Genomic DNA, 15,638 nt, shown 5'->3' with positions numbered 1-15,638 from the left:
CTGCTTTAGTATACGTAAGGTCATTTATATATATATATTTTTTTTTTGAGACAGGCCTCACAAGGAACAGGTTGAAGTCTTGCTTGAGGCGGTGCAGGACGGAAGACACAATAATAATAATAATAATAATGATGATGATGATGATGATGATGATGATGATGATGATGATGATGATGATGATGATGATGATGATGATGATGATGATGATGATGATAATAATAATAATAATAATAAATAGTAATAATAATAATAATAATAATAATAATAATTATTATTATTATTATTATTATAATAATAATAATAATAATAATAATAATAATAATAATAATAATAATAATGATAATGTAGTGACGCAGCCACAGGCGGTCACACACTTCCCATAGTTGGCAAGAGGTGAATATGAGCTAGCCAATCAGGAGCCAGCAAATGGTTCTCGAGCGGCTAGCGACCTCTCTTGCCAACTACGCTGAGCCGCGAGCGACCCTTAAATAGGGCAGCGGCGGCCAGTCAGGGCAGAATAGTAGTAGCCACGGCAGCAGCAACAACATCTCGTCCAGTCTTGTAGCAGTCCCATCGAGCCTCGCCGTCATCAGCCGCCACCGCCTCTGACGTTAGGCTCACCGTCCAGCTACGACTGATCAGATCCACTAAGCAGTGGCTATTACTTGTGGTTGTTTTACCAAAGAGATTAGAATAAGAGACCAAAGTGAATTTCATTTTCCCTGGCTTGTTCGAACCAAACCACTACAAATTGGTGACCCCGGTGAAGGACAACCAGGATTATGGAAAACTCACAAGTGAAACTTCCCAGTTTCTCCCGTGACTTGGAGAGCTGGCTACTTCACACAGAAGCCTATTTAGCCACTCAAGGTGACGTTCCGGACCACCAAGCCTTCGGCGCGTACATCGCCGCTCTACCAACGGACGTCATCGCCCTTGTCCGTGACGCCGTCTCTTCTCCTCCGGAAGAAGGCAAGTGTGCCGCCCTCAAGACTGCCTTACGGAAGCTATGCGCCAGGCCTGACGACCAGCTCTACCGAGATATCCAGCAGAGCGAACTCGGCGACACCACCCCCTCACAGCTATACACCCGTATGGCCAACCTCAACACCCGGGCAAAGGTGTCATTGCCCAAGGAACTCCTCCGCTCCATTCACCTCTCCAAGATGCCGGACGCCCTCCACTTCCACCTGGAAGCTCTAGCCGGCGATAAGGACGACGAACAATACTGCGAAATAGCAGATAGGTTGTTCCAGCGACATACCTCGGTACACAAACCAGTGCATAGTGTTCGTGCAAAGTGTAGTGACAACCCAGGTGTTACCGACCATAGTGCTGTGAGTGAAAACATTCCCATGTCATATAGTGCCAGTGACCAAAGTATGCAGCAACTACGGCAGGAAGTCGCCGACATGAAGACCTTGCTCAACCAGTTGCTTGCCGAGAAGGGAACCCCCCCTCAACCACCACCTAGCCCCGCTCCACGACAGGATACTGCCTCCTGTTGGTACCATACCCGCTTCGGAGCCAAGGCGCTCATATGCACACAACCATGCAGCTGGTCGCGGGGAAACGCCAAACGCGGGGGTCGGTAAGCACTCCTACCCCCGCTAACCATACTCACACCCTCCTCTTAGTGCGTGATCGCCACTCTGGCCTATCTTTCCTGGTAGACACGGGCTCAGCCGTCAGCATCATACCCCCGACGGAAGAACCCAACCACGGTACACGGTGGCCATCCTACGACCTGCTTGCAGCCAACGGTACGCCCATTGCAACGTACGGCAGCCACCACAGCGTCCTGGACCTCCACGATGTCAAGTTCCCTTGGACATTCGTCATAGCAGCGGTCCAGCACCCCATTCTTGGCTACGACTTCCTCCAGCATTACAATATGGTAGTTAGCGCCAAGGATAACTGCTTGTACCACGGCACGACAAGCATACCGGGAACCACCACTAACGCCAAATTCCACCAGATATCGTCCCTCCAGTCCGCTGGCGATTATGTACGCATCCTGCAGGAGTTTCCCCAGCTAACATCGCCAGACAAGACCAACACCACCACCACCCCTCACAACATCATGCACCACATCCAGACATCTGGACCGCCAGTATACAGCAAGCCTCGACGACTTTCCCCAGAGAAGTTGGCCGCTGCCAAACAGGAGTTCCAAGAACTCCTAGACCAGAACATCATCCAACCATCGGAGAGTGCTTGGGCATCACCACTCCACATGGTTCCCAAACCACCCCACCGCCCAACCAATGGCGGGCTTGCGGTGACTACCGTCAACTTAACCGCATCACGAAGCCCGACCGCTACCCCATCCCTCACGCTCAAGACTTCCACTTCAAGCTTCACGGGAAGCAGGTCTTCTCCAAAATTGACCTGGTCAGGGCGTTTCATCAAATCCCTGTAGCGCCGGAAGACGTCCAGAAGACAGCCATAGCCACTCCGTTCGGCCTCTTTGAGTGGAAGATGATGGCCTTTGGCCTCCGGAATGCCGCCCAGACGTTCCAGAGGTTCATAGACCATGCCCTCAGAGACTTCGACTTCATCACCGTTTACATCGACGACATCCTCGTAGCCTCCGATACCCACGACCAACACCGCCAACACCTCCGCCTCCTCTTCCGCCGCCTCCAAGATTATGGCCTCCGGGTACCATCCAAGTGTCTCCTCGGAGTTTCATCTCTCGACTTCCTCAGAAAGTAGACACAATCCAAGATTTCCCACAGACAACAACCATCAAGATGCTCCGACGATTCCTAGGAATCGTCAATTATTACCACAGATTCATCCCCAACGCAGCTGCAAAACTCGCTCCCTTGAAAGACCTCACCAAGAACCATTCCAAGCGGTCGGTCAAACCTGTGAGATGGTCTTCCGAAGCGACCCAGGCATTCGAACAAGCCAAGGCGGCAATCGCTGAAGCCGCCCGCTTGTCCTACCCAGTAGCTCACGCACCCACATTCCTTACCACTGATGCCTCCTCCACAGCAATTGGCGCCGTCCTCCAACAGAAGATCAACGGCCAGCTCCAGCCTATCGCCTTTTTCTCCAAACGTCTGGACCCTCCTCAAATTCGCTACAGCGCCTTTGACAGGGAACTGCTAGCCATAGTCTCGGCTGTCAAGCACTTCCTTTACTTCCTGGAAGGCCGGCCTTTCGTTATCCTTACAGACCACAAGCCACTCGCGCATGCCCTAGACAGAGTCTCCGACCATCACTCCCCAAGAGTCTCCCGGCAGCTGTCCTTCCTCTCCCAATTTGATACTGGCATTGAATACATCAAGGGAGAGGATAACCAGGTAGCCGACGCCTTGTCTAGAATCACCTCCAGCATCCTCCCTAACCACAACATAGACTACGCACGCATCGCCGCATCTCAGAACAACGACGGTGAACTCCGCCTCCTACGTATGCACGACACCTCATCCCTACAGATAAGACAGCTTCCCAACAACCCCGTACCATTGTGGTGTGACATCTCCACAGGCAAACCCCGTCCGTACATCCCCGCCTGTCACCGTAAGGACGTCTTCTCCTCCTTCCATGACCACAGTCATCCGGGCATCCGCGCGACACAACGCCTCATCACGGATCGAGTTGTCTGGCCAGGCATCAACAAGGATGTCAGACAATGGACCCGGACCTGCCTCCCCTGCCAGACGGCCAAGGTTACGCGCCACGTCCACGCACCACTCCAGCGTTTTCCTGCACCAACGGCACGTTTCCAGTCAGTTCATGTGGACATTGTAGGTCCCCTTCCGCCTTCTCGCGGCATGCGTTACCTCCTTACGTGTATCGACAGATACACCAGGTGGCCAGAAGCGATCCCCCTTCCGGATATATCCGCCGAGACGACCGCCCGTGCTTTCCTCTCTGGATGGGTATCCAGATTCGGCGCACCTCACATCATTGTCACCGATAGGGGCCCTCAGTTCGAATCTGACCTATGGTCCAGCCTCCTCAAGTTCCTTGGCACCAAACGTAACCGGACCACCGCTTACCATCCCCAAGCCAATGGACTCGTGGAACGGTTCCACCGCCAACTGAAGGAGTCGCTGAAGGCACAACCCTCATGCGACTGGGTCGACGCCCTTCCCCTGGTGCTTCTCACGATCCGCGTCACACCTAAGGTCGACAATGACATTTCCCCATCGCAGCTACTTTACGCTGAGAACCTTCGCCTCCCTGGGGAAATTGCCACGCCTGCCGTCGGCGATCCGGATCGTCACGCCCTCCTCCAACTCATCAAGGACACATTCGCCAACACCCGTCCAACACCCCCTCGTCCACCACAACCACAGCCGGAGCACCTTCCCCCGGCCCTGTCTACAAGTGACTACGTCTTCGTCAGGAAAGACTCCACACGAGCTCCTCTTCAGCGCCCATACGACGGCCCCTTCCGAGTCCTCAGCAGATCACCAAAGTACTTCGTGATCAACCGAGGTGCGAAACCGGATAGCGTCTCCATCGACAGGCTCAAGCCGGCCCATCTCCCCATCAATCCCCCTACCAAACCTCCAGGGCCACTACAATACATCTTACAACATGGTCCTAACCCCATCCTCACCACCGAACCAAGTCATTCCTCACCCCCCGAAACACTCTCCCTTCCAAACCAACACTCCCCTCCTGCCCCTGACTCTTCACCATACACAGATCACACGCACACGACAGCGAACCCTTCTCCTTCTCCCACCCCGCAACCACATCCTTCTACAACTGTTCCCGGCACCCCGCAAGATCCTCCCCACCCTACGCCCCCACTCTACCATGCAATGCAACAATTCTCATCCAACCTTATGTCTCCACAGCTCCATACTCAACCGACCCCACCTCGCCAGGCATCTGACTTCGACCACACCACCCTGCATTCGAGCCCCCCTCCATCAAAGCCCTCCTCGCCAGACATGCCCCCTGATGGAATGACCACACGTTTTGGGCGAGTGATACGAAGGCCACACCGATTCAACCACGTCGCGCGCGTCGCTCCCTATCTCCCTCGACGCCCGCTCTCGAAGAGAGGGGGAGTGGTGTAGTGACGCAGCCACAGGCGGTCACACACTTCCCATAGTTGGCAAGAGGTGAATATGAGCTAGCCAATCAGGAGCCAGCAAATGGTTCTCGAGCGGCTAGCGACCTCTCTTGCCAACTACGCTGAGCCGCGAGCGACCCTTAAATAGGGCAGCGGCGGCCAGTCAGGGCAGAATAGTAGTAGCCACGGCAGCAGCAACAACATCTCGTCCAGTCTTGTAGCAGTCCCATCGAGCCTCGCCGTCATCAGCCGCCACCGCCTCTGACGTTAGGCTCATCGTCCAGCTACGACTGATCAGATCCACTAAGCAGTGGCTATTACTTGTGGTTGTTTTACCAAAGAGATTAGAATAAGAGACCAAAGTGAATTTCATTTTCCCTGGCTTGTTCGAACCAAACCACTACAATAATAATAATAATAATAATAATAACAATAATAATAAAAACAGGACTGTCCTCCTTAAAGAAGTACGTCTGTCCACCCTGTTTTTATCCCCTTATATAATATTCGCTGATGCCGTCAATACTGCTCATTTATGGGGAGCGCTAGACAGTCATTACCGTAAATGGCTCGGACGTCGGGAACGTATTAGCCGAATGTATATCTCCTCCCTCCCCTCTCGCACCTCCACACAACCTATATATAGGATCGCATTATTCTTAAAATGATTGCAATGCAACGAATGCAGTGTAATTAAAATACAATTCCAATTTCTTAATACAATGCGAATAAAAGTCAACGTTAAGTTTAGCACAAGACAGTTTCACACACATAATTTTTAGAATTTTTGCAATACTCATGCAAGGTCGTGACAATGGCAGATATGAAACATGTCATCATAGTCACATCATAGCCTTAAACTGATATCTCGAGAGAACCATCAAGGACATTTTTTTTGTGGACGGGCATGTTATTTTTTTTTTCTTTTCTTTTTTTTATGTTTGCAAAAATAAGGTCCTAGTTATGTGACCGCACAAATTTGCTTGTGTGCAAAATTTTCCTTCTTTGCAAAGTATGTGCACACCCATGCGAGTCATTATACTGACCACTTAAACAAATGCACAATATTTTAAGTGTGTATCATTACCTTCACCAAGGAAGCTATGTTTTTACCAGCGTTTAACACTTATGAAAAGTTATACACATATTTCGATTAAACTTTGGGGAAAGTCGGGTATTGGGGCAGATCCAGATTTGCTGGAACAGGGTTTTTCGAATTTGCAACCCTGGCATTTATAGACTGTATCCAAGTTTTATGAAATGTATACAAAGTGGGTTCTATCATTTGTAATGTGGGAAAAATTATCTTTATTTTGTGACCCTGATGTTAGTAGAGGTATGTCCTCTCCAATTACCTTTTAAATTTGGCTTTCCTTAAACAAAACAAATCATGAGGCATATATTTTAATTCTATATTTTTTATTTCAAGAGTTCTTTGTGACAACAATGACAGAACTGACAAAAATATTTAATATGCATTTTATATTTATCTGACTAGTACAAAATGAAGTAAAAAAAATAATAATAATAACACTGATGACTGGTTACCTTTATTTAAACTTTATAATTTTGCAAATAGCTACAAAAACACAAAATACATCCATTACTAATTCTCAGCTTGTTTATTTATAGCTTCTATCTATTTCTTCTCTCTTCTGTCTTTCACATTTCCCCACTCCTTATACATATCATCTAAATTTATTGAATTTCTATATATTTGGTAGCTTTTCATTTTTATAAGCATATCCAAATGGCATTTCCCTAAACGGTTTTTAAGTTTGTTTTTATTTGATTCATTAGACTAAAACATCACTCACAGTCTGCACTAGATGCAAGGAAGGTTCCTCCAATATTCATCAACTTTGACAAGTCACATAACTATTTATTCTTAAGAGCAAATACCAATATTTGTGTAATATATATAATTTTGGATTTAATGTTTTATTGTAAAGAAAGTTTGAAATCATGAACCTAATTATTTCTGTATTATGAAGAAAAGGGACATGGATATGTTCACTACCAAGTGAGAAATCACAATGTGAAAGAGAGGAAACATCAAACACTGACCATTCTTATACCTCATCCTCTGGGAATCTCTCCTGCAAATGGGTGCAGCAGCAGTTTTCATTCATCATTTCCACTTCACACCCTTTGCTTCCTTTCAATCTGACATGGTGCAGCACTTCTTAGCAATTTTTTTTTACTTAAAGAATGTTTTTATACTGTCAAATTTCAAATGGTTACAGATTACTGAATACAGACCATGTCTGTGTGCACTATTTACCAAAGCTCAGCTACCTATTTTTTCAACAGTATTCTCTTTGGTTATGTTGTTATTCTTGAAGAGTAGGTCTTTGTAGGAAACTCTACTGATTTCTTTTTCTTTTCCTAATACAATTTGATACATGAAAAAAAACTGGAATCGTATCAAGTATTCACAATTATCAGGCCACCAGGACTATTATATTTGGGCGGTGAAACTGATACATGCTTCTTGATTTAATTCACTCAACTGAGCAAGTACTGGTGATGAATAACCATCACAGCACAATCTCAAAACTACACATGAAATTAAGAAATTGCACACTTATTTTAAAGGTAATTGACAGATTCTCAAAATCACAATTTTCTCGTTTTGAATTATAAAATCACACAATCAAATTATTTAATTGAAAAAAAAAAAAAATTCATCTTGAATACCTTGTGTGCACATGTTTTTTCCCCCTTTGTGCATTTGTTGTAAAGCATGTGTGCATGCCTACAGGCACACAGCTTTTAGGGTACATCATTCATTGCACAGATCTAGAATTTTTAACAAGTGTGAGTCACCATGTGACATTTGAGAGACCTCTTTTGTGAGAAAGCTGAACCACACAGGTCACACTGGAAAGGCTTCTCTCCTGTGTGGGTCCTCATATGCTGTGTGAGAGAATGCTTTAGTGAAAAAGCAGAATTGCACTGGTCACACTGGAAAGGCTTCTCTCCTGTGTGGGTCCTCATATGCTGTGTGAGAGAATGCTTTAATGAAAAAGCAGAATCGCACTGGTCACAATGGAAAGGCTTCTCTCCTGTGTGGGTCCTCATATGCTGTGTGAGGGAAACCTTTTGCGAGAAAGCAGAATCACACAGAGCACACTGGAAAGGCTTCTCTCCAGTGTGGGTCCTCATATGTCTTGTGAAATAACCCTTTACTGAGAAAGCAGAATCACACAGAGCACACTGAAAAGGCTTCTCTCCTGTGTGGGTCCTCATATGTGCTCTGAGATGACCCTTTTGTGAAAAAGCAGAATTGCAGAGGTCACACTGGAAAGGCTTCTCTCCTGTGTGGGTCCTCATATGCTCCCTGAGATGACCTTTTTCTGAAAAAGCAGAATTACAGAAGTCACACTGGAAAGGCTTCTCTCCTCTGTGGGTCCTTATATGCTGTGTGAGAGAATACTTTTTTGAGAAAGCAAAATCACATATGTCACACTGGAAAGGCTTCTCTCCTGTGTGGGTCCTCATATGCTCTCTGAGATGAACCTTTTGTGAAAAAGCAGAATTGCAGAGGTCACACTGGAAAGGCTTCTCTCCAGTGTGGATCCTCATATGCACTGTGAATTGACCCTTTCGTGAAAAAGCAGAATCACACAGAGCACACTGGAAAGGCTTCTCTCCTGTGTGGGTGCTCATATGCTGTGTGAGGGAAACCTTTAGTGAGAAAGCAGAATCACAAAGGTCACACTGGAAAGGCTTCTCTCCTGTGTGGGTCCTCATATGCTTTGTAAGATTACTCTTTACTGAAAAAGCAGAATTGCAGAGGTCACACTGGAAAGGCTTCTCACCTGTGTGGGTCCTCATATGCTCTCTGAGATGACCCTTTTGTGAAAAAGCAGAATTACACAGGTCACACTGGAAAGGCTTCTCTCCTGTGTGGGTCCTCATATGCTTTGTGAGATTACTCTTTACTGAAAAAGCAGAATTGCAGAGGTCACACTGGAAAGGTTTCTTGCCTGTGTGGGTCCTCATATGCTCTCTGAGATGACCCTTTTGTGAAAAAGCAGAATCACACAGGTCACACTGGAAAGGCTTCTCTCCTGTGTGGGTACTCATATGTTCTGTGAGAGGACCCTTTAGTGAAAAAGCAGAATCACACAGAACACACTGGAAAGGCTTCTTTCCTGTGTGGGTCCGCATATGCGATGTGAAATAACCCTTTTGTGAAAAAGCAGAATCACACAGGTCACACTGGAAAGGCTTCTCTCCTGTGTGGGTCCTCATATGCTTTGTGAGACCATCCTTTTTTGAGAAAGCAGAATCACACAGGTCACACTGGAAGGGCTTTCTCCTGTGTGGGTCATCACATGACCTTTGAGATGACTTTTGTTCCATTTGAGATCACCCTTTTGTGTGAAAGCAGAATCGTACAGGTCACTTTGGAAAGGCTTCTCTTTAGTATGGTTCATCAAACGATATCTAAGATGATTTGTGATATAGCTGTATTGCAGATGTAACACTGCGTCCTTATCATCGTATTACATGTATGGAATCTACGGATAGCTCTTCCAAAGAAATGGTGATAGGTACCCTCATCCTGGGGAAAAAAAAAAATTATAGTAATAATAATGATACACTGTAATAGGGTGGTGGATATTTCATACACATAGAATTTCATACTCAAGTCCCTTTGTACCTAAACAAAGGCCTTGTAGTTGCCATCACCTAACATTGAATAGATAGAAACACAAACAAATGTGCTATGAAATATTGCATTCTACTTTTTCATTAAAAATAAGCTAAAAATCATCCAAAGCCTAAATGCATACTCACCCCACTATGACTCGAATGACTCAAATTTTGTTCTAGTTTTTTCCTCAAGTCACGAAATTTGGAAATGGAGAATGAACTAACAGCTGCCACAGCAGTCATATTTTGATATAACTATAACATTTCATGTTTGGGCTCATAAGAACTGAATCTAAATATGACCTTCTCTAGGAAGGCTTATTCAGTTCATGTCACTCATCTGACTCATATAAGTGATGCAAGTCACATCCCTTTGGATACACTGGTAAATAGTGTACCTGTGTTATTAAGTACACCATAATAAACATGGTTGAGCTAAGAAATTGTAGAGGTGTTTTCTATATTTTTCTCTTATCACATTTAGTAAAATACTTGTTTGTCTAATAGAAAAAAATCAGATATACCTACTAAAACAATTTCAACCATCATGACATATTATTTGGTAAATAGAAATGCCAATGTGTCACATACAAATCATCACACATTAAAAAGTTTAGGAACAGAGTGCTTTAGGGCCCAGTCCTCTCCCCTACCTTTAACCTATGCATGATATACCCACATACCACACCTCATATACAAATCTTTTCCTGCACAGATAATTACATTACACCATAACACACATAGCCAAAGAAATACAATTGACATACCTACACATTCAACACCTGTCTCATCACAAATACACTCAAAATAACCTCAACCAAATCCACAGCCATACTTCCCACCAACTGGATAGCAGAACACAAATACATACCACACCTCTTTATCAACATCACTCTTATACCACACAAAAATGCACCCAAGATTCTTGGACTTAACATCTGATACATTCATGTCATTCAAGCAACACATCACAAACATAAACAAAATGCACACCTAGACTCAACACGCTTAAATCACTTGCAGGTACAGTCAAACCTTGCTTAACAAGCACCTCACATAACAAGTAAAATTTTAAGAAAATTTTGACTTGCTTAATGAGTGACATTTCACTTAATGAGTGACATTTATTGATTTGCATGCCCAACGTGACAGCTCCTTTCTACCTAGCTAGCCATGAATCATGGGGAGCACCTTCTTGTGACTTGTGTTTAGCTCATTCCTGTCTGTTTCTCGGCCAATGTTGCCACTGCTTGAATTTTTTTTTCGTATATCTTAGATTTTTTTATATTGACTCTGGAGTCTTGATTTTTTCCTTAAAATCCAGTAAATCTTGTAGTTTTCAAGTATCTTAGTTGATGAATGCATAAAAAATATCCAGCATTACACCATCAGCAAATTCAATAGTAAAACCATGACTATCCAGCATTTTGGACTACTCTAGGACACTCTTCTATGGCATTTTTGTAGTACATGATGCATTCTTGAATTATGCCTATTTTCTTTCTAGCCAATCATATGTAACCATGAGTATCACAGGGCTCTCTGCCAATCAACATTTATCCTGTGGGGCAGTGACTCCTGCCTTTAGTTTGAATACAAGAGGCTATAATGCTAGGTTATGCATGTTTGGGATTGGGTGGGCTACATTAAGTTTGGTTTAGTTTGTTAGATTAGAATTACCCACTCATCTTTTACTTCCCCACCCAAAACCCCTGATTCCCAGCTCCTAGTCTCTCGTTCCCAGAATTGTGAAGGGAGAGGGAGTGGTATACCTTGAAAATGAGGCATTTCTAACAGAAATTCCATAGAACCAAAGAGTTGTGGAATCTTCCACAACAGTATAAAACACTCTTTCTATTTAGAAAAATTGAATACTTTGCTGGTATAATTGTAGGGTGGGAATGTGTAACTCAAAAATGAGACATTTGACAAAAACATCATGGAAGAAAAGTGTCATAGAATTGTCAGATAATCAGTATCACTTTCCCTAGTAAAGACTTAAAAAAAGAAAAAAAAAAAAATGGGTAACATTTGTTCTTTCTCTATATCAGTTGTGTACAGGTTCTTACTCCTTTCAATTTCATCTTCAAGATCAGGAATGTTAGTTGTAGTCTTCAGCTTACTCTTGACATACTTCCAAAATTTCTTAAGATCCTTTTTTGCTTCTTGTGCTACACAATTTTCTATCTGCAATTATTACATAGCAATTTCTTAACTTTATTTTGCTGCTTCATGTATTCCTTATATTTGTTATGATATCTAATTTCCATGTATCTTTGCCAACATCTGTGTTTCTTATATCTTCTATATTATGTCTAAATTAGATTTGTCTTTCATTGCTGAAAGTTCAGAGAATACTTTAGTTGGTGTGTCCATTGTCACTGTTTCTTTGATTTTCTCCTTGAACAGCAGCCACTGATGTTCTAAGCCATCCGCTTCCCTAATCTGGTGTACCCATTCTTCTGACAGATAAGTCTTCATGGCAGAGCAGTCATCTTTGTCATATAGGTATGTTGTACAAATATTTTGATATCATTTAGTTTAGCAGTTGTAGGTAATCTCTAGCATATTATGGTCGCTCTTGCCTAGTGGTGCTGTAATCTCAACACCATCTACCATATTTTTTTCATTTGTAATTACAAGATCTAGCAAGCTTGGTATATTTGTTCCTCTGCTCCTTGTAGCTTTTTTGACATGTTGATATAAATATGCATCCCATAGGGCCTTCACAAAACGAAATTCATTAGTGTGTTCTCCCCTTGGTGTCGTCCAATCTTCCCAGTTAATCCTTAGATAATTAAAGTCCCCTATTGGAAGAATGTGAGAATACTCAGTATTTGCTAGTCCTTTTAACATTTGCATCAGACTTTCTTCACCTTGATTAGTAATTGCAGGACTCTTGTATATTACACCGATCAAAAGGTTATCGCCATCTCCCAACTGTGTACTGGCCCATAGTGATTCATGGAATTGTATTGTATCAGTCTTTTGCATCGATATAATATTTTACATACATAATAACCCCTTTACTCATTCCCTGTGTAAGGTCTTGCTTTAGCAATTCATTTGAATTTTAGCTTTAGTCAATTTAGATCTTGTAATCTTAAGTTTCACTTCCACTATTGCTATTATATCTGTTTTGTTTTTTTTCTTAACTTAGTTTCTCCATTTTGTTTATCAATGATTCTGCATTTGTAAACCAGAATAAAATTTTCTGTGTATTAGTTATCCTAAGTCTGATGCTTGATGATTTTGTTGTTGTTGTTGTTGTTGTCGTTCCCTAGACTGTCTGTCCGAGCAGTCCCGTCTCCCCAAGGAAGGCCACAGCCGAAACTGGGTTTTCCCACAAATCCTTTATAGAGTGTATGTTGTGTTGTTTGCGTGCATGATTGTGTATAATGCAGTCTTCCATTATGTGTTGTATGGGCAGCTGTTCACAACACGGTCGTCCAGCCTCTTCTGGTAGCTTAGAAGTGCTGGGTGGTGACCGCATCGCAGTCTGGCCAAGTGGACTCTGTCCTTTCGTGGGAGAGAGGATTCAGAAGGGTGGATATCAGGGGGTCTGGCATGCAGCAGTGTGTTGTTTTTCAGTGTGTTAATGGAGCGGTGAGTGATATGATTATGAATATGTTTCCGGAGGCTGGTATTTGGTGGTTGTGGAGGAAGAGAAGAGAGTATCTGTGCGTAATAAAGGTCTTTGGGTGTAGTTTTAATGTTTCTTGGTGTGTGTGGGTGTTCTGCTATGTAGTGTAGCGGGTGTGATGTGTTTGTGGTGGCTGCAGCAAGTGTTTGTGTGCCTCTCATGTCGAGGTGGTCCTTGACTTTGAGGACTTTTGTTTCATGGTGTAAATGGTCTGTAGGTGATGTATTTGTGCAGCCTGTAATTGTTTTTAGGGCTTTGTTTTGTATGATTTGAAGGGTGTTGTGGTGTGTCTCACTGAGATTAGGAGCCCATGCAGGACTCGCATAATTCATCACTGAGCGTATGCATTGTTTGTATATTGTTATATTAGTTTCTTTGTTTTGTCCAAATGTTGTTCCTGTGATTGACTTAAGTGCGTTAAGTCTAGGTGTGCATTTGTTTTTTATGTTTGTGAGGTGTTGTTTGAAAGACATGGATGTATCGTATGTTACACCAAGAATTTTCGGTGTGTTTGTGTGTGGTATTAGAGTGTTGTTGATGTAGAGATGAGGTATGTATTTGTGTTCTTTTGTCCAGTTGGTGAGAAGTGTTGCTGTAGATTTGGTTGGAGCTATTTTGAGTCTGTTTGTGGTTTGTGATGATTTTGTTGTTAGGTTTGGTGCTTCCTGTTTTTTTTTTATCCACATGTATCCTGGAGGCCCTTGTACTCTGCACAAAATATTTCCTGATGCATCATTAACTTCCCGCCCTTTGTCCTGCTCTACCAGATCCTTTAGTTCAGCTCTCTGAGCAGGAGACAAGTCTTGTTGCTTATATATTTTACTGTATTCTTCCATTTCTGTAGCCATTTTCAAATTTCTTTGTACCTCGATCTTTGTTCTTAGACTTTCAAAACCAACAAGTAATGGACATGATTTTACCTAGGCTGCAGTTTCATTTCCACTCTTCTTTCCCAAGTGGAATGCTATTAGAATATTGTTATTACTGATGCTCATCCATATACCAATGCAACACATTTCCACTATAAATTTCCTGTCTTCCTCAGATCCATTTTTACCATTGTCATCTCTACTTTCTGGCACACCATACATTATAAGATTACATTTCCTGGATCCCTCATCCCTGAATATCTTGATTGATTCTTGTACACTATGGCTTACAGATACTTCTTAATTTTGTCCACTACCTGCATGGATTTCACTGTCTACTTTTTGTTCCAGTTCCTCATTTCTTTTAATCACCAATTCCATATCATGTAATCTTTTATCCACTTCCTCCATTTTTTTTTTTTTTTTTTTTTTTTTTTTATAATTTTTTTGGCTAACCTTGATTCTGAAAGTCCTGGCAACACCTTTTTTGTTATTTCAGGGACAGCATGTTCCAGTATTTTCTTATTAATACACTGTACATTATTTTTATTAACTTTAGTGTTAATTATTTCAGTAATACCTTCAAGTTGTTCCTTTACTTCTTGCTCAAACCTAGCTTGTCTCTCAAGTAGTTTAACTTGCTTCACTACTAGGGTCTTAACTGCTTGCTGTATATTCCCATATCCTATTTTACATTGAGTACAGTGCCAATTCATTTGATCCCCAACCTTGTTCTCTATCTTTGTGATGGCCTCTTACGTATGAAAAACAGAAAATTATCAGCATCAAGAGATTTTACTTGCTCATGGTTTATCCTCCAATATGGCAGCATATTTATGACTATGTCACTCACAGCGGTCAATAGGTCAAATGACCTGAATCCAGTATCTAAGATTACAATAGGGAACATATAATGGAAATTTTTAAGGCATGCACACCTAAACAATAAAGCAATAGAAAGTCAAATATCAGGTTTGTAAATTATGATACATCAACATAATATATGTTTCTCTGGGCAGAAATCGATAACAGAAAAAGATGCCAAAAGTGGTACACTATTGAATGGAGCTGTGACAAGTACTTGAGACACTATCCTTATTTTGATAGATGAGGCAGTAAAAGAAATTAAAGTATGATAACTTCATCTAACCTAACCTGCATTTAGTAATATGGTACCTGTAATGCTAGAGGTCATCAGGGTTGTCATCATGAGGGATGTTGACAGCCGGTTTTAACATCCAATGAGACCGTAGGGTGTTGAGGACCTTCACAGCTTCAGGAATAGCATGAAGCTCAGCTCCATAGTATGGTTGCAAAAATATGATGTCACTTGGAGTGGGAGAACACCCAGTACACAATGTAGTCATCACCATCATCAAACTGACATTGACGGGACTGGGCAGATGACAACAAG

At 42.9% G+C, this 15,638-nt stretch overlaps 1 protein-coding gene across 2 annotated transcripts in view; it reads right to left on the bottom strand.

Annotated features, from left to right (window-relative positions):
- Positions 1-7,637: 7,637 nt before the first annotated feature.
- The window catches only part of LOC143031746 (uncharacterized), an 8,904-nt gene continuing 903 nt past the window's right edge, over positions 7,638-15,638 (bottom strand). The window contains exons 1-2 of one of the 2 annotated variants that reach the window (XM_076195976.1): positions 15,401-15,638; positions 7,638-9,620 (exon numbers count right to left, since the gene is read on the bottom strand). The exon at positions 15,401-15,638 is cut by the window's right edge and continues 78 nt beyond it. In XM_076195976.1, coding sequence (XP_076052091.1) covers positions 7,859-9,418 — 1,560 coding nt within the window. In that variant the 5' untranslated portion in view covers positions 9,419-9,620; positions 15,401-15,638 and the 3' untranslated portion in view covers positions 7,638-7,858. The remainder of the gene's footprint in view (positions 9,621-15,400) is intronic. The other variant, XM_076195975.1, reaches the window with a different exon arrangement.

The sequence above is a fragment of the Oratosquilla oratoria genome, chromosome 12, assembly GCF_046742065.1.
Source record: "Oratosquilla oratoria isolate Oo_2021 chromosome 12, ASM4674206v1, whole genome shotgun sequence".
Taxonomy (NCBI): Eukaryota; Metazoa; Arthropoda; class Malacostraca; order Stomatopoda; family Squillidae; genus Oratosquilla; species Oratosquilla oratoria.
The sequence above is the reverse complement of the archived record's forward strand: the minus strand, read 5'-3'. Positions and strand labels throughout refer to the sequence as shown.